Raw genomic sequence first — 23,541 nt, forward strand, 5'->3', positions numbered from 1 at the left:
TCTGGTTTGAATCAAACCATGGTGCTGTGACCAGGCTCGGCTCCACCTTCACTGTGCTGGGAAACAAACCAAGTGCTCTCATCTAAAAAAAGCACTTTGTGTGCATTCATACTTTTTTTTTTAAAGATATTGTATATATGAGTGGCTGAGGCCTTTTACTCACAGCACTATTTACACTGTGGACTGCATCTGAAGTCTCAGAGTCAAAGAAAACATGGCTATGAAAACAAAAGATAAAACCTCTAATTGGAGTTTCTATTGGTTTCAAATAACTTATTTTAATTTAAAAGAAAAATCTGAGTATAAAATATTTCAGTTACTTGGTGACACCTCATTCATGAACATGTCTGGAATACATATTATTTGTTTAAGGCACATATTTATCATGCTGCTTCCTTGTTGCTGTGCAATAACCAGCAGAGCCAGCTGAATAAGGTACAGCATTTCAAACTTTCTAACCCATAATTTCTGCCCAGGTGATCTCTAAGAAACAATAGCCTTTGTGCACTTGACAAGATCAAGGTCACCTGAGCTGCTTTAATGTCCAAGTAAAATGTGAAAATTGGGCTCTAAAATATACAGCTGGATTCTTTCCCCATGGGCTTTTCAAAGATGATATCATTCTTCATTCTTAGTGTGTTCTTTGCTAAATCAATTTCCTAGATATGTTTGTTTGATTTCTGCCCACTGGAGTATTTGAGTACAGACATTTTGTGAAATTATACGTGGTTGCTAACCTCATGAGCCTATATGAAATAGACCATGTCATACTTTTGGCTGTCAGTGTTTTACATGCCTGTTCTTCTGCTGTATCAGATGCAACAGACCAAAGCACGTATTCATACCCAAAATCAATTTTTAAAAATGTATATATATATAGTTGTGTATGTGCCTGTTATCCCTGATAGTGCATATTTACTTTCCATGTAGTTTAACCATGAAGCATAGACATTTGTAACTTGTAAAGCTGAATTTGTTACAATTATGTAGACAATTATTTTAGATGCAATTAAAATAACAGAAACCCAAGCAAAACTAAATTACTTTTATGCCATATAATAACAACTTAGGTTATACAAGCTCGGCAGCTAATACATGACATAACCCTCTGAGGAGTCTTTAACATATACTTTAATAACTATAATTAGTTCCAAATGCTGTTGGAAGCAGTATATGCTACATATTAGTTTTGACTGAGGAAGGGAAAATGATGTGCAGGCACAAATTTCCCTTTATATTATTTCAGACGGGGTTTTTATTTGTGTGGAGGCTCATTTTAACTTCCCAACGTAGCTGAAAACAACCAAGCCACTGCTTTAGGCCCTCATATCCACATTGCCAGAGAATGAATGCTCCCCTGATGTTCACAGTGAGGTTTGTTCAATCATTTCAGACAATTATAAAACTTTTTTTTTATTTCTGTTGTTTAAGTCTTAACATGTTTCTCATAGGCCTGTACACGGTTTATGTCAATTGCACTCATTCTGCATACAGGGTATTACTGGACACACTTTGATAGGATGTACAGCAGTATAGGGATGACATCAGTAGAATACATAAGGTAATCAGAGGACTGTTTCTGCCACTTTCATGTTTCGTCCTTTAAGAGGTTCCTCTTGTTTCCCAAACAATATTACACATCATAGGATTGTCATTAAGGTCAGTAAGCCTGATTAACCATTACAAGGGCTCAGTTGTGGAAAAAAGCATTGAGGTCCTCATACGGAGGAGCCCTATCATGGTGCAAGTGCACGTCGTGGAAAGGTGGAATGTTTTCCGAGTGTGCACCACCGCTGCGCGCTCCCGAGGCCCCAAGCGTTAGGCTGTGGCTGGCCCGAGACGTGCTCAGTCCGGAGTAATGCATAGAGTAGTGATAGTTCCTGTCTGTCTCAGAGGACTCCTGCTGTCTCCCGGATAGGCAAACGGGCGGGCTGTGCTGGCCTTCGTAGTCCGGGCTGCTGTAATCAGGGGACGCTCCGCCGGGCGGGTAAACGGCCTCGTAACCAGAACCGTAGGCATGGCCACGCAAGTTGAGCGCACCGGCTCCAGGCTGGTAATGCGGACTGGAGAGGCGAGAACAGCGGTAGGAGTAGGCATGGACGGAGAAAGGAGAGCTGGGCATATGGAAGCGGCCTCCGTCTGAACACTGTTCAGTCAGGAAGTTTCTCGTGTTGAGCTGCAGGCATCCTGCCACCAGGTTGGTCGTGGGCTGGGACAGGCCTTTACACAACATCTGCACGTAGGTCACAACATCTGGACGTTTCCCGTTGCGTAAAATCTCTCCGAGGGCTAATATATAATTCTTGGCCAGCCTCAGAGTCTCTATCTTGGAGAGTTTTTGGGTTTTGGAGTAGCATGGCACCACTTTGCGCAGATTGTCCAGCGCAGAATTCAAGGAGTGCATCCGCGTGCGCTCCCGCGCGTTTGCCTTCATTCGACGCACCTTGGAGCGCTCTACGCGCGCTGCCGTCATCTTGCGTTTCTTTGGGCCGCGCTTTTTGGGTTTGTCTCCACTGTTCTCGTCTCCACACTCATCTTCCTCGGCCTCATCATCCTCGTCGTCGTCGTCGTCGTCGTCGCCTGCCATCTCAGACTCAGCTCGACTGCTTCCTTCCTGTGGCTCGTCCAGCTCGTCCTCCTCGAGGTGACAGGGCTCGTGCTCGTCGTCCTTGGCCTTGCAGTCTTCGTTTTCATTGTCCTCCACCCAGTCAGCCGCGAGCCTCTGCACATCCGGCAGCACCTCGCTGAACAGACGGCTCAACATCATTGCATGCAACCTGCAAGACAGAGACAGACAACACGTTAGCTGGACCGTTCTGCACCACGCTGCTGTTAAAGCATCCATAGACTGTGAAGCAAGAGAAGCTGCTTCAGTGAGCTCCTAAGGCCGTATATGCCCGTTACCCAGAGGAAATAAATTCTTCAGTCCGTACATATTTCATATGCAGTGAACTGTATGATTGAAAGCCAAAGTTTCTTTATAACAAATTCGTTTCCTATAAGATGACAATACCTCAGCATCTTGGTATAGCGGGAACTGTGTTCGTTTAATATTTACATATTTCCATTTGCATAAGATATGTAGCCTGCAGTCTTCCTCTCATCTTGTAAAAACTAAGACCGCTGCAATAAACACAACAACATAAGTCCAAACTGCATGTATACAGTAAATAAAAAATAGGAGATAATGATTAAAGGCAAACATTTTGTCATCATATGCGGAATTGAAACCACAGCTTTTATTTTTGTCTGACGTGATTCAGGTTAGTTAATATAAAGCTAAATTGGATGTACTATATAAAATAGGGCCATAAAACATAAAGCTCAGTCTTAAAGACCCATCTACATTTTAGCTTAATATTAGATATTCTCTATTCAATTTTCATTTTCAGTCATAAAATCTGATTATTTTAGTGGCACAAAAGCAACAGTCTGGGCCACCCCTCGGCCTCCACATGCGCCTAGGGTTTGTGCCCTCCAGCAGTCCGGCACAGGAGCGGAGCTGTCTTCAGTGGGTCCCCCAGGGGACGTATTAGGGGTGCGTGTCTCTCCTCCGTCCTATAAATCACCAACCTGGAAGAATTCCAGCACAACCAGGCCGCACACCGGACCAGAGGATCCAGATCATTTCTAAGTCTCTGGATTAACAGGTTTTTTAAAAAAAAAATCAATTCTACTTTATGACTTTATTCAAAAAAGCCCATTTGAGGCAATTTCTGTTCAAAACATATTAAGCACGGATGAGTCTGAGATATTTCAGAAAGTGAAAGAACAATAATGACAGTGAAATATGCATTCGAGAAGAACACCTCTACAGGTTCATGAACCGTGCACCACTGGAGACAACCGAAAAACCTTTGTCTGACATTCCCTTGCTGAACTTCAGTCCCACATGTCTGAGGAAAAACACTGGAGTGTGTTTTAGATATTGGCTGCCTTTTTAATTTCACTGACCTTTTCCGTTTCTTCAGTTACAAACCAGGATTTATGTCAATCAAAGCTCTATATAAATGGTCACAAGGCCATGTTTTAAACGGCGCATAATGGTTCCCTCTATATTTATGATATCAGGCTAGACCAATAATTCAGGCTAAATAGACAAGTTATTTATTAGAATCAAATTGAAAACCAATAAAATAGCTGGAATCCCCCAAAGATTCTCATATATTTTCCAGGATCCTGAGCTCAGCTGTGCGCGGAGTCCAAGGACGGATTTTTTTTCTCATCTTGTAGGCACAATGTAATTAATGCCAACCAATACCTTGTCAATTAGTCTGTGTATCTCTATGGAGAATTCTACCCCCACAGTGCTCTGACGCGCGTCGTGCAGCAACACACACACACACACACACACACACACACACACACACACACACGCACACACACACACACACACACACACACACACAATCAAATTATTAAAATATAATAAAATACACGCCGCAGTGCTGATTTTCTAAGGTAAGACAACGAATACAAAAGTGCCAGAGCAGCCTAGGGATCGATGTAGCTTTTAAGAATTATTTACACAAAATAGCCACATTAAACCTAAGTGGATTAATGGGCTATCTTCTAAAACCAGCGATAAAGGACCCGAAGTGGAGATAACCATCATATCTGATGACGCTGCATGCGAGGAAAAAAAGAGAACGAAGAGAAATGGTATCTTGTTCAAAGACAGGTTTAATGCATGCAATTATCTCTGTTACCTCATTAAGACAAAGACGAAAGTAAACCTAGATCTATATGGGTTAGTCTAATATTGATTTGAAACGTGCAACCTACCTCCGTGGTGGAGCTCAGTGACGGGGCAAAGCGGGTTTGTTTACACCATCTCTCTCCGGGTGGGCATCACATCCACACACCCTGCACGGATGCTTGTGCAGGCGAGAAGCTGTGTTCTGCTCTCACACCTCTCTCTCTCCTCTGCTCTGTCTGTCTGTCTGTCTGCTTACTGCTGCTATCCCCAGCCCAAACGCGTGGAGGGAACCGTGTGGCACCTCAGAGGCAGGACTGGGTGGGTTACATACCAGCTCTGATGCCAGGCCCATATGGCTGGCACGTCATTGGCAAGAGCCATCACATGAGAGCCGGTGATTGACATGCGGCCGCATTCACAGAGACTGGCTTCCCCTGGGGGAGAGGGACTCGCCATCTGTCACCGAGCTGAAAGAGAAAATGGAATAAGGAGTGAATGGCAAAAAAAAAAAATACTGGATTCAAACAGCTTCTTTGGGAAAAACGGGGTTAATCTCATATGGGTGGTTTAGAACAACAATCCTCTTACCAGAAATAATTATAGTAATCCTATAATAATGCATTTTAAAATGATATCATTATAATATTAGGCCGCAACAAAAACAGAATTCTCCATTTGGATTGTTATAGGATTACTAGACTAACCCACATACAGCAAACCCTGTGGGAAAATGTTTCAGCGATAGACAGGCTAAAAGGAACAATTAAACACTGTAAACTCCTACAGAAAGATTATAAGGAAAGGTCAAGCTTGAAACACCAATACTTTACACAAAGGCCTATAAATACGGACCCGCCATAAAGATCAGAGTCAGGGTGCAATTGTCTAAATGAGTCAATTGAACTGGGCTAAGCAGAGCGTCTTGGTTTGGGTTGCCAGGCTTGGCACAGGTGCCGGTGGGCGGGCTGGTGCCAAAGGTGGCAGAGGCACAGATTGTAGAGAGGGGCCCAAAGATGGGGCAAGACAAGAGACGCAGTGGGAGGAGTAGGAGTGGCAAACAGTGGGAGCATGGGAGCAGGCTTGTCTCCATCATCATCAGGTTTCTGGGACCTGCCGGTTGTCCATTTTTTACTAAAGCTACCAAAATATTTGCAAGATCACAATTTTTCTGCTGATAACTGTTTAGTCCCATTCTCTGATGAAGACTTAGCACCCTGGATAGAGACTGGTCAAAATGAGTCAACCAGTTTGATTACTGTGATTCAGTCTTTTGTTTCAAAAATACTGTAGTGCTCATATTCATATAACATAATTTTTAGACTAAAGTGTTCAGTTTCCTCCTTTGAGCATTAATGATATTTATTTCCAAGGGTCATGTTCATAGAACAGCATAAAGACATAAAAGTTGGTATTTAATTTCCATTTTCATAAAACATTAAATGCCTCATCGAAGTGGTATTTGAGAATGAGGAGCTGAAAGTCTGAACATAATGATGGTTTTGCTCTATAACTCCTTCCACAGCTCAGTGTGAATCTATAATGACCCAATAAATGATGTTTTCTCCCCAAACATCACAGACAAAAGCTGAGTCTCTGCAGCTTATTGTATTGCAGGTTTTTCTAAGGTTGACTGGTTTAATTTAAAAAGTTATTTCAGGTAGAGTTTTGAAATTAAAAACACGTGTGAAGCTTAAAACCAATGTTGTAATTGCTTAGGTTTTATAAGTAACTTTCAGATAAGCTGTTCTCTGGTCATTATCAGTCAGTATGGTTGAGTTGATGCAGGAACAGGCAGCCTCTCTGTTTGTGCTTTCTGCAGCTATATGTGGGCGACATCTTCTGGTTAAGAAAAGCTAGTGCATTTCACAGAACAACTCATATCATTCCTGTTCAGAGGATATGGAGGGAGGCTGTAGTAAGGCGTTGTATTGCCTGGTAATGATGAATTATGACTTTGCAGTAACGTGACAACAGTGTGTCATTGTTCCCTTACTCCATGTGTTAAACGTGTTGTCTGGGCTACGTGCAGTATAAATCCTTCAGACCTTTCAGATTTGCTCATGTGCTCTGCAACTATGTGCATTTAAATGCCTCCTCAATAACACAGGATGTAGTTTATTCACATGTAAGCGCACCTCCTTTCGCTTTTGTTGAAAACATTTCTCTGTTTTAGAATTTAGATGGTGCATATTGATGGGGCTCACAAATAGCCATTATGTTAATTTTTCAAGGACAACAGTTGAACTGAAAGTGAACTGAGCCGCAGATGGGCTGTATTTAAATCCCCATGGTAGAAGTTTTACTTTTCACCTGAAGACCTCTCACAGCAGGTCTGAGTTTGCTGTCAGCAGCAGTTCTCCCTGGACCTGGCAGCGATCCAGAGCCTTCTTCAAGTTCATATCAGGGTGAACCTGTGGACCTGTGTGAACTAATTTTAAATCATAGACTCACTCCAACCAAGGTTAGGCTTATATAAGCTTCTCGTTAGTATAGTAGTGCGTGTCCCCGCCTGTCACGCGGGAGACCGGGGTTCGATTCTCCAATGGGTAGTTACTTATTTGTTTCTTTGATGGTCGAATGACTTGGATTCAGCGCTTTTCCCGGTACTGGTTCGATTCCCGGTCAGGGAATAGGATTTTGGGCACTACAATTTCCTAGAAAAAAAAATCCTACACTCATACAGCAGGCGAATGGCGCACTGATTAATGCCAATGACTGCGGCATGGCAGCTTCATGGCAGGTCGGGCTTCACTTTCCTGTCAAAGCATGATAGCTCGTTTTGTGGGCGACTGTGATTCAGTGGGTAGAGCAGTCATCTCACAACCGGAGGGTTAGAGGTTCGAAGCACGGTGCCTGTAGTGTCGAAGTGTTCTTGGGCAAGACACTGACCCCCCCAAGTTGCCCCCGATGGTTAAAGCCATCGATGTGAGCTGGCGCGGCAGATGGGTGCCTCGGTTCTGTTCCGGAAAGAAATTCCTTGTAACATACTTTGCCAAATAAAGGTGGTTATTATTATTATAAATAAAATCCTCCCTCTCTTTCCTTACAAGCACACATTGTACACCTGCTCTGTTTCCTCTTTCTTTCCTCCCTTCATCCTTGTGCCTTTGGCCTTCATTGCCATCACCATACTTTATCCTATAGTCTGTCTTTTTCATTCTCCTCTATCCCTTTATCTCTTTTTATTACACAGTTGTATAAGAATTTGCACACACTCATCCCAACTGTCTCTCTTTGAACTTACTCCGAATCTCTCACACATGAGCGCGCACACACTGCGCTTGCAATACCAACACTCAACATTGTGAAGAAAAGCAGTTTCTATGGCAATGAATTTCTCAACCAAGTAGCCACTGGAGAAAAGGCAGTTCAGTTTGTGAATCCCCCCTTGAGAAACATTAGAAAACATAAGCAGGATTTAAAGGATAAAGTGATACCAGGACGATTTCGTGATGAAAGTGCATCTAGATGTTCATTCAGCATTAAAAATTAATCAAAGAAGTGAAAGGTCCAGTTAATTGCATCCATCTGTCAGCTCCTTAAAATAAAATGAGAGCACAAATAAACATATTGTGAATGTACAGCACTTCCATTTCATTCAAAGAATGGGTTTTCGACTTGTGTGACATTAAAAGCATTTCAGCAGTTTTAGAAAGGTCTTATCAAGAGAAACTGCTTTCTGGACTACTTCTAAAATGCAGGTACGTCATGTTTCCGACTGCAACCGAAGGCATCAAGCTTCAGCACGCTCTCCCTACTTCCACCTCTCATTTCCTCGTCACATTACACCAGGATTGTGTACTCACAGTTGGAGTGAGACATAAACAGGGAGGGAGGGAGGCAAAAAAAGGCGTGCGACATGAGGAGGCAGCCAAAGCTGATAAACGCAACTCAAGAGTCCAAATACATCTACTAGGTCAGAAGGCTGCTGCTGGCCGCCAAAAGCTAAATAGTCTTAATAATATAGCAACAGGTTTGGCGCTTGGAGAGTCATACAGCTTACACAGGGATCAAAAGACTGCGCCTGGACCTCCAGTTGGACATCTGTGCGCTTGGCTCTGGAGGTGACAGGCTGACTGCCATGGACCCGCTGCTGCCCACAAAGACGGAGGTGATGGAGCGAGAGACAGACCAGAATTCGAGGAGGAAGATCCAGTTCTCCGTGCCTTCGTCCGTGCCCACCCAGCTGGACCCGCAACAGGTGGACATGGTGAGAACAAGCGAAAGACTGCAATGTGTAGCGCACATGGGTGATGATCGTGGTTGTGGTGGTTGATGTCTGTGGAAGGAGGGCGTTTTCAGTGTCATTTTTGTGTAACCTAAAACTTAATATCTAAACACATAAACACTAGTGTCAACTTCATTTCTTGGATGTTTTCAGTTGTTATGTAGACTGTTAATAAGCTGTAGTACAACGGTTTACAATACTGGGAAAAAGAATAGCAAAAAATCTGAAACATGCCATAAACTTTAATCATGACTTGTACAGTAGGTCCCCAGAAGTGTTGCCTGTTCTCCACATCTGAAGCAGCAGGCCTTGCCACTGAGGTTGACATACAGTACATACATATAGAAAAGTGTTTTGATGTTGCCTGTTACTGGGCAGCACTGAACTGTGCCATATCAATTTCTGAAGCCCTTAAACGTGATGAAGCATCTCTGCCCTTCAAAAGTAGTGGATGGCAGAGGAAGTGAGGAATACCGCACTGCTAGGAATATTAAAAATGAGATGACATCCCAAAATGTTAGTGTCACATTGTTAGTCATGTACTGGAAGGAGGTGGCGAGTGTATTATGTAAAATAAATAGATGAGATATTTATGCAGCTTAGGCTGATCAACCCCAAAGCAAAAACAGGTAACAGGAATAATGTAGGATTGGGCAGTATGGGTGCTAAGCAACTATTCAATGGCAACAGCCCATACAGGTCATCATGGCAGCACTGAAATAACATCCATCCATCCATTATCTGTACCACTTATTCTTGGATAGGGTCACAGGGACTAAAATAACCATTTTCCCAGCAAACAATCAATTTCTTACATTTTTACGGTATAAGACATTCATGTCTTCATGCCAGGCTACTCCTGGTAGGGGTTTCTTTCTTAATCCCTTCTAGTACAGAATTGCTTTTCTAACCAACCCCATGCACTGTATGTGATTTCACAAACACCTTAGCATATTTTTCATGAACATTTCTGAAAACTGGCTGAAAACAGGCTCACATTACTAGTGTTACTCATAACTTCTGTAGTTTTAAATTATTAGGACCCTTTCCCACATAAATTTGATTTTTTAAACATTAAGGAAACAGTTTTCCCTATAAGATGCTCTGGAAGTTTGCCCATTAAGTACCAAATAAGATTACAGCAAATTCTTCATCATGGATCCAATGGAAGTAAAAGCAGCAGCATTCCCTGGTAAAGCACACAAAAGATTACAGGGTTCATAATACGCCTTAGGATATGTCTTCTTATAACCACAAATATGAGTCTAACCCATGTACAAGAGAAATGATTGTTGTGGGATCACTTGTTGCTGAAACAGAAGTTTTTGTGTATAACACTTCCAAAACATGACTTCATCATTAGTATTGAAATGGAAAGCTGTAGCATTGAGAAAAAGGCAGGTAGAAAGGTAAGTAGTCATAGGAAGGAATGAATAAAGAATGAAAAAAAGTGCTGAGGTGAGGGGGACAACAGGGAGAGAAAAGGAGAAAGCTAACTGACAGAAGGCAAGTAAGAAAATGAATGAGAGAAAAGTCATCAGCCAAGACGAGGACTGATTAAAACCAAAGAGATTAGCTGTGGATGAAACCGGGGCAAGGGCTGCTAATGCCAAGAACACATTTTCACTACAGCACAGCTAACAGCTCTGAAGTCCTGTAGTGTCTCATTTAACAAATACAACATATAATCACTTCTGTCCCTGTTAATACATTATTTTTATATATGAAGTGGGGTCAGAATATTATCAAACTTCAAAACTGGATGCAGTGACAAGGTGACAATGTCTGGGTAAAAGGTAGCTGGAAAAACACATTCACTTGCCAAAGAAGACGACACGCTGAATGTACAGGCTTGTAATTGAAGTTCCCACTTTCAAGTGCATATAATATTATGTATCCCTCTCTACAACCCAGGCCACGATTGCATTTCCAGTCAGGCTGCCTGGTTTAATCAGTGTTAAAATCCAGTGTGATGTTCTATAATCGACAGGTTCTCACCTATTTTTAGAATTTTTTCTTTGGAAAATAAAGGGTCAAATCAAGCTGCACACAGGATTATTCACAGAATAGATTAAAAGCACTGTACAAACACAACAAAGGATTGATCCTTTCACTGTGTGGTTGTCATTGTTCAGGTTTCTGTATAAAGGACTCTTTAGTGACCCACCCATTGATGCCATGGTGCATAATAAACACCCAGGTTAATGCACTGAAGCTGAATGTTAGCCACAAAGATCATTCTACTTATCAAAAATTAGGTCAGTGATTAATATTTATCATAATGAGATCCTATGCTGCTTTGATTCCTCCTCCTAACAATGCCAGCACAGCATGGTTGTAGGTGCTATTTAGCTGGACAGTTTTCAAATAAAATATAACAACTGTAGAGAATGTCAGAAAACCTGAGCACACCAGCTACAGTAGCTGCACACTCTAAGAAAAGTGAAACAAATAAGCGAGTCCTAAATTAAATCTCTCCTCCAGCAGAGCCGCACTCATATTTACATGCATTTCAGACATGCACAAGGACCTGGTCTACTGTGTCATCACTGTCTGAACAGTCTCTTAGTGCTTAACATGTGGTTTGGCCCTGCATCGTTTACATTTTCATGTTGACACATTTTTAACCTCTAATTGGATGCCTTGTAATTCATATTTAAATTTGTTTCCCCACAGTGGCAGCATACTTTATTGTAGTGTGTGAGTGATGAATATGCAGGAGGCAGAAGCAGTAATAGCTGCTCCAGAGTGAAAGATGCCCACACATTTCATGCCTACGCTCTCAGCTGTGACTGGTTTGGCACACGCTCTTATCTCACAACAATCTTATTACCATAATGTGTTACCAAATAGAGAGAGTGATGAGTCCATTGTATATTTCATAACACCTTATTGTTAGCCAGAAGAAGGTATTTTTTGTTGCGTTTATTTCAGTATGAATACTTGAGTGTTGGTGTAGCTTGTACTTATAAAAATAGATGAAAAATATTTTCACTGTTATGTATTTCTACTAGAAAGCTATAAAGAATATTGACCTCATTTGGTCAGAAACAGTCAGCTATTAGCTCCCATATCACCAGTACAGACAGTCTTGACTGTTATCACTTGTCTTTGATAAATGTCATCATCATATTTTGCACTGTTTTATAAATCCCCCCTTCTCAGTATAGTGTGCATCTCTAAATAAGCTATATTATCTAATAGCTGTCTTCATATAACAGACTGAGACTATAAACGCCCTAACAATTGGCTGCAGGACTCAGATACAGATCTTTATGAATTGAACTATAAATGAGTCTTTTTAGCCTCAGATACGTTTTCAGTCGAGTTTTTCTTTAACATTTTGGTTGAAACATTACATTGGTGGTGCAAGAATTCTAACCATTGCATCAATAGAAGTATAAATAACACAAACGCACTACACAAATGCTTTCTTTTTAGAGTTTAGGTGCAACTGAGAAATATACGTAATCAGGATGAGTCATGACTAATTTCAATTTAAATATATAATATTATTGTCAAGATGTGTTGTGCAACAGTTTTATCATATCAGACTGAAACTCACTTGAGATAATGACATTACATTTCATCAGCTGCATAATCATTGGTTTCTGTGACTCACTCTGCTTCACAGACTGCAGAAAGGTGCTGCAGCTATATTAGAGTTTCTGAGCCACAGTTTGTGACCTGAGCAGAATTATCAACTTCTGTTCAACACCAACGAATAAATAAAATACAATTTAATTAAATAAACACTAGTAGTATGCTGTAGCTGCAATAACATCCGGAGTGTCATGATTCTGCCCCATTGCTTCCGGTCTTGTGCTTTTATTTTGAAACTACTTCCTGTTACAGTCTCATCTCAGCTACAGACTCTTTACCCTAATCAGTGGTTATTGTTTGCACCTGTTCCTACCCCTTTATAGGCAGCTTCCCCACACCAAGAAGCTGCCAGATTGTTCTAACTCCTGTTCAGACTTTCCAGTGGTTTTCCCTGTACCTGTGATTTCAGGTACCATTTGTATTCTGTGCATCAACCTTTGGATTGCCTTTACTGTCTGTTCTTCTTGTGGATACCTTGGATGTGTGAGTTTACTGGCTCTGACCCTGGCCTGGGTTATTTACCATGTTGAGTCAGACTCCTGCATTGTGTACAGTTTGTTTAGTGCTCTTATTATAGAGTCTGTGTTCTGCTTATCCTCCTCTGGCCTTATAATTGAGTTCCCCCCCAACGCTATCGGAAGCTTTACATGCTGTCCCTGATACCGGAGATTATTTATCTAGTTTACATAAACCCACCTTTGTATTGTTTTTTTAAAAATTTTTTTATTCAGCAATAATTAAAGGACCGCAAGACAGAAAATGTTTTTCATTAGGAAAGGATTTGAAAGTGTATAAAACACAACACAACACAAATATTTAAACCTTGAAACTGCTCAGCATCAATCGGCGAATGCAAGAGAGCTGTTATTCTTCAGTATATTAGATTTTTCAAAAAGGTTTAAGCAGAAATCAACATGCATGTCTTAGTAACATAACACAGTGGGCAAAAGAATTGGAACATCTAAATGATCATGATCGAGTGATGGGAACATGCAGTAAAATACTACGCAATCTAGCCAGCATCCATGACAAGATGTAATCCTGATTCAGGAACAGCCTGGACGATCTTTTGAATTTTGTTATGTAATGATATTCAATTTTTTTATTACATTGTTGTCATAGAAAAAAATCCTCAGCAAACATTACATCAAGAATGACAAGACTGTTGAAAGCTGGTAACTGCTTATTCACTGTTTATTGGTTTTATGGAAAGAGCTATTGTTTGATAGGTTTCTGAATAGCACACATAAGTATATGTAAACTCTCACAAAGCATGGTTTGATACAAGTGGAGCATCTCTCTGTCTCTTTGTTAAGATTCGGCGTCGCAGGCCGACTCCAGCCACACTCTTCAGACTGACAGATCCACCATCACCAGAGGAGGACAGTGGGCTTCACCAGGTAGGTGAGCCGCTGCACCAGCAAAACACTTTCAGGACCAAAGAGCAAAAGCTGGAGTTGCTCACCATTTAGCATCAAATATCAATGATTCCTGATTGGGAAGTGATAGTGATTTTTCACTATTAACAGTCCCAAGACACCAGAGCATATTGCAATACCTTTGTGTCTTTTGAGTAAGGGGTGTGAGCTTTATTTTTGATTGTTAAATACTCACATTGCTGTCAGGCTGTGTTAGTATACAAAGAGAAGGCAGCACTCTCAGAATTGTTCTGTGAGAAATGTTGTGGAAGCAGAAGTGTATTGGGTGAGATGACAATATTTGTGATTTACTATATTTTGTGATTTATCTGAATCTAGAAACACTACACACACACACACACACACCTTTGCTGAAACATTAAAACCTATATGGTGCATGTTTTACTTCCACAGTGGGTCCTGGGGGAAAATGGAGCCTTGAAAGCCAAACTGGTTCACGTGTCCACCTATCAGCCACCCTCACTGAAAGGTAAGTGCTCTGTCTCGGCTGTGTTTGTGTTTCGTATGTGCTTTAATTTACATAACACATGAAAGAATTTTTATTTTACAGTGGCAACTGCAATGTGGTCTGTACCTGTTTGGAATGCATGCATATCCAAAAAACACTGAGGGGTTTGTGTCTCTGAGCAGAGAGAGAATGTTCTGGATTATCCTGGATTAGAAGACGGGCACATAACTGCAACATTGGTCTCACATACACACACACTACCAGATACACTCAGCCACACAAATATAAACACCTACTAAGAATTACTATTTGGTATGAATATATAATGTGGGGAACATTAATCTTGTGGTTTTTGGAGAATGATGGATTTGCCTGTAGTGTTTTACTGAAGTTTTATTAATCTGGTACAGCATTTTACACTATCATTACAGCATAGCTGTACACTTTAACCGCCATATCAGTATGAGAGACCATATCCATTTGAGATACATTAGTAAAGCTTAGCTGACAGATGACGGTATCCTGTTTTTTTTTTTTTAAAGGCAGGCTTGAAGGGGTAAACTGCTCTATATACTGATTTGTATTTTCAGATGTCCAGACGATGGCCCAGGCCCAACTGTCCTCCATAGGCAGGAGCTGTGTGGACAGCCGCTCTTCTGGTGAGGAAGAGGAGGAAGGTGAGAAACGCAGCCAGCAGACAGACCCAGCTACAGGTGAGTGGGACAGGATAGTCCTTCCTTTCTTATACTGGCAATTGAACCACAACTATTGCTTACGCTGAAGCCCCTTTCTTGTCAGATATAAGAGAAGAAAACAAATCATACAGGGATCCGTGTGGTCTGTGGAGCAGCTTGACAATAAGCCCTGATCAGAGCCATCACTACGGAGATGAAAGGGAGGCCCAAGAAAGGCAGGAAGGAAAGGGAGAATGACGAAAGAAGACGGCTGGATGGAGACAGTGTTAGTGAGGAACCGATTTGCATAGCACGTATATGGGCCATACGTATGCGTGGATGGGTGTATGTACTGTATGAGTGTGCGTTATGGATTTGTGAGCGTGTGTATTCATGCAACAAAAAAGTTGAATGTAGAAAAGAGAGAGGAAAAGAATGTTAATGACCAGGTATAAGGAAATGCTTAACCTGAGACGTGAAGTAAATCACATCTTGTTCAGCCAAAGACACCGAACAAGAAATATGAAAACTACTGAGAACTGCAGTATTTTCTCATGCATTTTTTTTTTTTTTTTTTTTTGTTCAACGAGATTCATGATATCAGTGTGTGCTCTGAAACTTTCTCCTTAGTCGATTTTTATTTGTGTGGAAAAATACAATTTACAATTACTGTATCTGCCAAGTGCACATCTTGTACAGGGCATTTTATTAAATGTGCTGAAACACACACCTTGTGAACAATCAAATACCAGATGATGTATATGGCATTGAAACTGAGAGGTTCTGGGGATATACAGTATACCCTATATTAAGTGATACAGACGGTACTATAACAGCATATTGGAGCACAGAACTAAACCTACATAACACCCAACACGGGGCATATTGTGTTGCTTCTATTGTTAAAGTATACATTGTGAGGTCCAGGAGGTCAAAGGAGGATGGATTACAGATGATCTGAGCACAGCAAAGCAGACTAAATCATTTCAGACTAATCCAACTAATCACAATAATGCAGCAGTTTTTCTGGTTTCATTGGTATGAACAGGCCTTTGGTAACATGGCAATTAACAAATATGATCTGTTTGAGATTCTGAACTGAATCGAGACCTATATTGTCTATATATATTTATTTAGAATGAGTATGAAGGTCCATTCCTGACCCTGCAGATATGCAGTAGGATGTTCTGTGTTGCTAATAAATGAAATATAATGCACTGTTGGTGTCTGTGTGATTGTGTGTTTGGAGATCACATCTGTAGGTAATGTACAAAAAGAAAGACACAGGCTTTCCATTTACCACAACATCAACTAATTCGACATGCGACAAAGTGTGTGTGTGTGTTTTAATACAGCAAACCTTTTACACTTTTATGATCTTTGTTCTTGTCCATCTGGGAACACCCTTGAGTGTACACAGACTACCTGGCTGTACTCCTGGTACTGAAGTTTAATTAGTTACATTTGATATAAGGGCAGCCACGACAGAAGACATAGAAGAACAAGCTTTTATTGTGTGTTCCTCTTTATCCACTGTGATTCCACTTCAGTTATTTTGTAGGGCTAAGTGAAATTAAATCTACTGTCAACTTCTGGGCAGCAATATTGTTCTGAAACAATTTTCAGAGCAAGATGGCCAAATGCTGACTCCCAGTGTTCAGTGCTTCTCATTACACATATTCTTAGCTTCATGTCTGGAATGACAATCTAAATAACATGGATCCCAAAGCAATATTAAGATTAATCAGTGGAACTGCCATCATAAGCAATGATGGATGTGTTACCCCTCTGCGCACATCTGTATTTCAAGATCTACAAGTTTATATAAGCACAGCATTTGAGCTATCGCAACCTTGTGAAATAGATCATTTTACCATTGCTTCTTTATTCACATGATCACATATTACAAAACACAACAGGCAACTTGGAGAAGTGACTGAGTAAATGGCCAGAGTATTCTTTCAGGTTTGTAAAAGTGTAAGCTACAGCAGGGCTGAACTATATGGTGCTTTAAAAACAAATACCAATCATTTAAAATTGAGTCTAAAATGCAGTGGTAGCTAATGGAGAGGAAATGAGGGGCTTTACTTTAGTTAACAGTAGAAGCTGAATAAAGCTGGTTTTTAACTGTGGCACATGAAACAGCTTGAAAACACCTACAATATGTTATATGATATTCTTAAAATCTGAAGGGTTTTATTCTTTATGCTGTAGCTGCTGTGTATACACTGCAGGAGGCAATGTGTAATAATGTCTACATTGCAAAGTACCACTGTAATTCAAAAAAAGTTGTAGTGGACCAATAAATAAAGTGGTGAATTTTATTTGCCAGTGTGTTAAACTTTGCTCAACCTATATTAGTTTTATCTGTACATTTCTTCACTTTCAGCTTTAATGAACTTTCAACTTTTCCTTTTCTTCCACTTTACCCTTTAGTCTTTTTTCGCCTTTACAAAAAACACTCCAGTAACATCATCGACCCCCACCCTCATATCCTGAGGCAGCGTGTAAACCTCCAGCCGGATCAGGGTGTAGCCATTCTCCTTCAAACTAGCACAAACCTGTGCCTCTGTCAGTGGGACCACAGGGATCTTTACCCCTGGCCCCCCAAGATAGTAGCTCTCTTCGAGGGCTCCGATGAGCAGGAGGTGGCCACCAGGTCGCAGGAGCCTCCCGATGTGGCCCAAAGCCCTGGTGAAGGCAGCCAGGTCAGGGCTGACACTCTCCAGGCAGAAGGAGGACACCAGGCAGTCGGCCCCTGCTGAAGGAAGGATGTCAGGGCCCAGAGGGTGTGAGCGGTGCACATCAATGGGCAAGATGTCAGTGATGACCTTACGTAGCTTTGCAGCTTTCTCTATCCATGCTGAAGGGCTGGTAAAGATAATAACAATGAATCACAAATTTACACAAAAACATCCAACATCCAAGTAGTGTACCACACCATATCTAACTTTAAATCAGTTTGTGTTCGCACACAAATTAATAATACTTCATAGTGCTTATTTGCTTTCTGGAGAGCTTGATGAGAAGACTGGAAATATTCTTTACAGTAACACTCTGTGAAGCATTATCCAGCAGCCAGATGCAAATACGCCTATAAATAACTGTCTGATGAAAACAGCAGTGCAATAACAATCATATTATTTGAGAAACTTTTTATCAAATCTTAAAACTTCAAGCTGTTGAAAGGTACCAGGCTGTACCTTCGTCCCTCCAGCTTGCACACATGCTGCAGATATGGCGTCCAGTCCATACTGCAGCTTGTCTCATCCTGGAGCCAGCGCCTCAGCTCCTGCCGGTTGATTTCCAGGAAATCTGTGAGGAGCACCTTGTTGAAAACCTCACAGCCACTCAGCACCTGGTACAGGGTGGGGCCGGATCCTATGTCCACCAGCAGCTCTCCGCTCACATCTCCTGAGAAAGATCGAGGAGAGGAAGAAGGTGAGAGTCAGAAGCTGTGAATGAAGGGTGCTTTACCAAAATGCCTTGGTTAGACATAATCATACATTTTTTCTTAATTCAGCTTCTTCACCCTTCTTCTTCACTCCACCCTTCCAGGATACACTGAATGTTGCATGTTCTGGAATACCTTGTTGTATTATATCAAACTTATCCAGTTTGTAATTAATTGACCCAAATCCAATTTTAACACCAAATGCAAAGAACGGTACATTTATTTGGAATACTTCCTTCCCATAAAAGTCCCAGTATATTTGTGAAATTATGCACATTATTGAAACAAATTGCTATTTTAAAGACATTTAAACAGACTAAAATTGGAATGACATTTACACGAGCCATCACCCTGTCTTCTTACCTTCAGAGAAAGCTCTATGGAGGCATGCCAGTTTCCATGGCACAATGCTGTCTTCTCTTTCAAAATCAGCCCGTGGTGGGGTGTAGTTATACTGTAGATATGCTGCAGGGTCAAATCTCTGGTAGCAGGCTGCCATAGCAGCTGTTCCATTCTCTGTTCCCTTTTCTTCCATTCTCACTTGTCTTTGTGGCTCTTCTGTTTGGCGGTCAGTCTTCAGGTGCTGCACTGCACCCCCTCTCCTGCCACCCCCAGCTGCCTTATATACCTGTAGATGTGGGTGTGTCTGTGCTTTGGGCTACTCTTGAGTTTAATTGACAGAGATAGCGATCCCGTTTTTAGGCCCGTGTTGCTGCCTGATAGCATTTGTTCTGTTCACTTTCCCGACCCTGAGGCATTGATACCATCAGATCAGGGGGGTTCCTCCAACACTAGACCCACTAATGTACTCCTCATATGGCTTCCAGCCACCTCTCAGAGGCCCTCTTTATCTCCACAATCCTTCTAAAGGGCTTTTTACACTCAAACGATAGGCCGGGTTTGTCTCAGGCAGCCCTATCTGAAAGACAAACCAGTCTATATCAAAAAACAAACTGATTTCTCTGTCTGGCATTTTACTTTTGTGATGTTTGGGGGTAGAGAGGTGAGGAACGCTGATGAGCAATAATGGATTTTTGAACAAAAAAAAAAAAATACAGTAATGCAGCTTACTTTTCCACTGACCCTTTCTTCTAACAAATCTTTCCACGTTTTATGGTGCTACAGTCTGTTCATGTTTAATTCTTGCAGTCTGTCACTGTGAAGCTTGTCTTGGTCAAAACCTTTCCACACATGAATTTTGGTCTTCAGTGGAGCCAGCACAACTCCTCTGATCTTTTTTTTTTTTTGCATTTCTTCAGGATATCCCGTCATCTTAATTATATATGTGACTATGTGCCGACACTGCTAACCGAGTGTGTTCAGTCTGGTCTGTCCTGTCATATTTTGCTGTGTTGTCCTATTGTATTTATTCTAAGCATAGATAAATAACGTAGACATAAATTAAGAAAAAATATATACACCATCGTTATCACTTACTGGTGTTATTATTGTACTTTAAATATGTTAAAAGGCTGTGCAGATACAAACACACGTACACACAAACACATATAGTGGATTAGTGGAGCCAGGAGCAAGGTACAGGTCAGTTCCTTTCCCCTGAGTCAGATGAACAGATAAAAGAGTGAAGAGGATGAGGAACACAGAAGAACAGATAAAGGGCAACAGAGTGGACAGCAGAGAAAGGAACAGAACAGTTATAATGGGATAATACACATTTAGCCAGAGCTACAGAAGCCAATTTAGTTATCTGTGGTCTTCGGGGCAGCGGTAGTCCGACAGTGTCGGTAAACTCTGCTCTGGGTTACTTTTCATTTTGTCACAGCAAGACAGTGCAGGGACAGAAAATGTTCAGCAGTACTACAGCCCTGCAATTTTTCTACCATATGGCATAAATAAAAACTGGAAAGTTACTGCAAACCAAAGAGGCCCGTTGGCTCCTACATCTTTGTATCTCTAGAAGAATTATAGGGGTGAAGAACCTTGTGGAGAACATTTGATTTCAGCTGTAGTGGCTGTGTATGTTGCTACATTGTGTAAAATATGCAGTAAGCTGTGTGAAAAGCAATGTAACATAATCACTGATACCTCAGCCAGGATGTTTCTACATTAACTAAACAAGAATTGTGTGCTTCTGTAATATTGTCTGTTAAAGTAAACATACTAAATACAATGTCTCATTGCCTACTGTATGCTGCTAGCATTGGCGTAAATTTCACCTCACTGCCATACAACCTAACTTCTACACAAAACTTTACATTTCTAAACAAATTTTCTGTACCATGCAGAATGAAATAAGGCAATTGTCATTCTTTAGTTATTTTGCTTACAGTTGCATGACCATCAACACTTCAGATTCAAATGTAACATCACTGTCTTCCAGGGTAAATTTGTCTTGCAGTCAGATTAAGATACACAAACATGATAAAATATCTCAGAAGAAAAGCATTTTAATTTTAATGTCAGCACTACCAAGAGGAAAAAAGTAATCACTGGTCCTTTTACTGTGCCTGGAGTTAATTCACTAAAGCTGTAAACGTGTTGTAAACTGCGGTGACTGTTTCAGCAGCAGCAGTGTCAGACAGGGCAATATAATAAGTAAAGTGACTTCTGTTGTCATCAAATATTCAAAAACAAACTCTGCATGGAAACAGACTTTGTCTTTAGTGCTTTGGATAATCTACAAAACATGTTGTGAACAGTTTTCATAGAGAGTTTTGTTGTTTGGTAGAAAGCACAAATAGTTGTTTGACAAATAAAACAAAAAATAACATTATGGGTAGTTGCCAGTAACCACTTAACACATTTACTTATTTGATTTTTGGTGAACTGACCCTTTAAAGCAGGAACAGGAAATTCACTGTGGTTCCCAGATGTTATCCATTACTGCTAATTGGCTGTGTTGTTTTCCAGGTGGCCATGCTGCAGAATCAAGGAAGGGAGATGGTGACTGTCACCAGTGGAGCAGTGACCTTTGGAAAACAAAGATTAAGACATGAGATCCTGTTGTCCCAGAATGTTTGATGGGTGTTACACAGTGGATGTAATCAGCTCAAAGACATGGTAAAAAATAACAGCTGCCATCAGGCTCCTAAACAGCTGGCAGGATTTTATTATCAGGAAATACGTCATGTAATTCCTTCTGTACTGTTTACATTCTTAGTTTGCACATGCATAATTGCAAAGTCACTGTTATTGCACATACAGCTTCCATGTAGCATACATTCTTTTATTATATTCTTATATATGTTTATTATATCTCTTTCATTTGCTGCTTTAAAGTGCCTTAGATTTTGTGTTACTTATTTATCTACTTTATATTTCACTTTTATTGTGTGGCATTCATGTGGACGGCAAGGTAAGAATTTCATTGTACAGGGAAACGTGCTTCCGTACTGTGCATATGACAAATAAACACTGACTTTGACTTGAAGGTGGAGGAATGTGTGGCAGTATAAGGTAATAATAAAACATAAATCAGCCCTGAGACATATACAGCAGAGCTGCTGCTCTAGATCATCAAGTGATTTAAGCGTTTTGGCACTTTTTTGCCATAGTCACTGTCATGAAAATCAACACAATATTTTTCTTTAGTATTCGGTGGGTGGACACTGCTGGTAAAGCCTGCCCAATATAATGCAATAAAACACAACATTGTACAGTAAATACTGCCTCTGTGAAGCTTATTGTTCACTGTTTGACTTCAATAACTGATGCTGATTCTGCTCTGTGGGAAGTTTGATATGCTATAGTGCTGATTGTTCTGCAGGTTAAAGTATTCTGTTATTTTTGTCAGTTTGTTTGACTAAACACAGACTTAAGTTTCACTGCATATTTTTGTGCTAGATATTAATGCCATCATCCAGCAGGACAGCTTTTCTCTTCTAACAGTTGTTCTTTTTCTTATTTTAGGCCATCTTTTTGCATTCTGTTACAGTATTACCTCATACTACTGATACCAGGCCCGAGTGTGGAGCAGCAGGCAGAAATGGCAAGTAACCATGGAATAACTCTGGCATCTCTGCACCCAGACCAAGTGGTTCAAGAGTTTAAATAAAAACAAATATCATTGTTTTTTTATTGGGGACTTCAGTTTATTTGTAAAATATGTTGATATATAAGCTCATAATGTAAGATGTTAGCTCTAAGCTTAGCTTCACCTAAAGAGAAATGCTGACCCCTTGTGGACAGCTGTGGTAAATGCTCATTCTGCATGAATTCGTTTCACTGTGTTGCCAGAGGAGTGAGATTATCTGCCATCTAGCAGAGCTGTTGACTCAAGGCAAGAATGAGATTCTGGCTTCCAGTAAGACGGACATGGACCTGGCTGTATGTGCAGGTTTGACAGGTGTTTACACAGGATGTAGCCCCTGGTTTCTAGGTCCTTTCAGGCAGCTATAAGCTCATGTCATAAAGATTTTTACCAACAGATTCTTCTCTTGGAGAAGAATCATTATCATTGCTGCCTTTTTATTGCAATATTAACTTGGCAAAGAGAGAATTTTGTAAAAATGCCATTGTTTCTCTGCACTATCGCGTTGCCTTCATATGGGTGGTGTCCGTTAATAATAAGAGTCTGGTCTCATTATCACTTAATGGCATAGTGTAACCCTGCTCTCCCTTTTTCCACAGGCCATTTGCCATCCACCACGCTGATGTGACTGAGTCTGTCACCAGCCAAACTTAATAAGTTGGCCATAGGCCTGTGACAGCTACTGTAGCTGTGGCAGCCCAGGACAGTGCAGGGATGTGTGCTGCACAGGACCAAGGTGGCTCACAACTTGAAGCTGGGGCAGATCACGGTCCCCGTTGGAGTTCTTCTGGTCATCTTTGAGGCCAGACCTGACTGTCTGCCACAGGTATACAGGAAGATACCTTTCTTGTTGTGTATAATATTGGCAAAATTGAATAAATTGAGATGTCACTTTGTTTGGAAATATGAATTTGCCAAAATAAGTTTCTTCTTTCCCATTCATTGTTGCTTGAAATGACTGCAGTAATATCACAAACCGTATGTCTTATCCAGGTGTCAGCACTA

The 23,541-nt window shown here is 40.9% G+C and overlaps 3 protein-coding genes across 3 annotated transcripts; 1 reads left to right on the top strand and 2 right to left on the bottom strand.

The window, feature by feature from the left end:
* Window positions 1–1,397: 1,397 nt before the first annotated feature.
* On the bottom strand, window positions 1,398–5,089 carry LOC109962879 (neurogenic differentiation factor 2-like). The gene is made up of 2 exons (XM_020604959.1): window positions 4,786–5,089; window positions 1,398–2,777 (listed from the first exon to the last, which is right to left on the bottom strand). The coding sequence occupies exon 2, from the start codon at window positions 2,765–2,767 to the stop codon at window positions 1,691–1,693; it is 1,077 nt and encodes a 358-aa protein (XP_020460615.1). The 5' UTR covers window positions 2,768–2,777; window positions 4,786–5,089; the 3' UTR covers window positions 1,398–1,690.
* Window positions 5,090–8,668: 3,579 nt separating this feature from the next.
* On the top strand, window positions 8,669–16,311 carry LOC109963028 (protein phosphatase 1 regulatory subunit 1B-like). Its single transcript, XM_020605265.1, has 5 exons — window positions 8,669–8,909; window positions 13,847–13,930; window positions 14,363–14,438; window positions 15,008–15,130; window positions 15,216–16,311. The coding sequence occupies exons 1-5, from the start codon at window positions 8,781–8,783 to the stop codon at window positions 15,347–15,349; spliced, it is 546 nt and encodes a 181-aa protein (XP_020460921.1). The 5' UTR covers window positions 8,669–8,780; the 3' UTR covers window positions 15,350–16,311.
* Window positions 16,312–17,475: 1,164 nt separating this feature from the next.
* pnmt (phenylethanolamine N-methyltransferase) lies at window positions 17,476–19,096 on the bottom strand. Its single transcript, XM_020604946.1, has 3 exons — window positions 18,909–19,096; window positions 18,295–18,505; window positions 17,476–17,962 (listed from the first exon to the last, which is right to left on the bottom strand). The coding sequence occupies exons 1-3, from the start codon at window positions 19,078–19,080 to the stop codon at window positions 17,524–17,526; spliced, it is 822 nt and encodes a 273-aa protein (XP_020460602.1). The 5' UTR covers window positions 19,081–19,096; the 3' UTR covers window positions 17,476–17,523.
* Between the last annotated feature and the right edge of the window lie 4,445 nt (window positions 19,097–23,541).

The sequence above is a fragment of the Monopterus albus genome, unplaced genomic scaffold (assembly GCF_001952655.1).
Source record: "Monopterus albus unplaced genomic scaffold, M_albus_1.0 scaffold69.1, whole genome shotgun sequence".
Classification (NCBI taxonomy): domain Eukaryota; kingdom Metazoa; phylum Chordata; class Actinopteri; order Synbranchiformes; family Synbranchidae; genus Monopterus; species Monopterus albus.

Coding starts and splice junctions, on each gene's coding strand:
- LOC109963028 (XM_020605265.1), top strand. CDS start 8,781: ATGGACCCGCTGCTGCCCACAAAGACGGAGGTGATGGAGCGAGAGACA. Junction 8,910..13,846: donor ACCCGCAACAGGTGGACATG/GTGAGAACAAGC, acceptor CTCTTTGTTAAG/ATTCGGCGTCGCAGGCCGAC. Junction 14,439..15,007: donor TCAGCCACCCTCACTGAAAG/GTAAGTGCTCTG, acceptor TTGTATTTTCAG/ATGTCCAGACGATGGCCCAG.
- pnmt (XM_020604946.1), bottom strand. CDS start 19,080: ATGGAAGAAAAGGGAACAGAGAATGGAACAGCTGCTATGGCAGCCTGC. Junction 18,506..18,908: donor CCATAGAGCTTTCTCTGAAG/GTAAGAAGACAG, acceptor GATCTTTCTCAG/GAGATGTGAGCGGAGAGCTG. Junction 17,963..18,294: donor TGCAAGCTGGAGGGACGAAG/GTACAGCCTGGT, acceptor TATCTTTACCAG/CCCTTCAGCATGGATAGAGA.
- LOC109962879 (XM_020604959.1), bottom strand. CDS start 2,767: ATGATGTTGAGCCGTCTGTTCAGCGAGGTGCTGCCGGATGTGCAGAGG.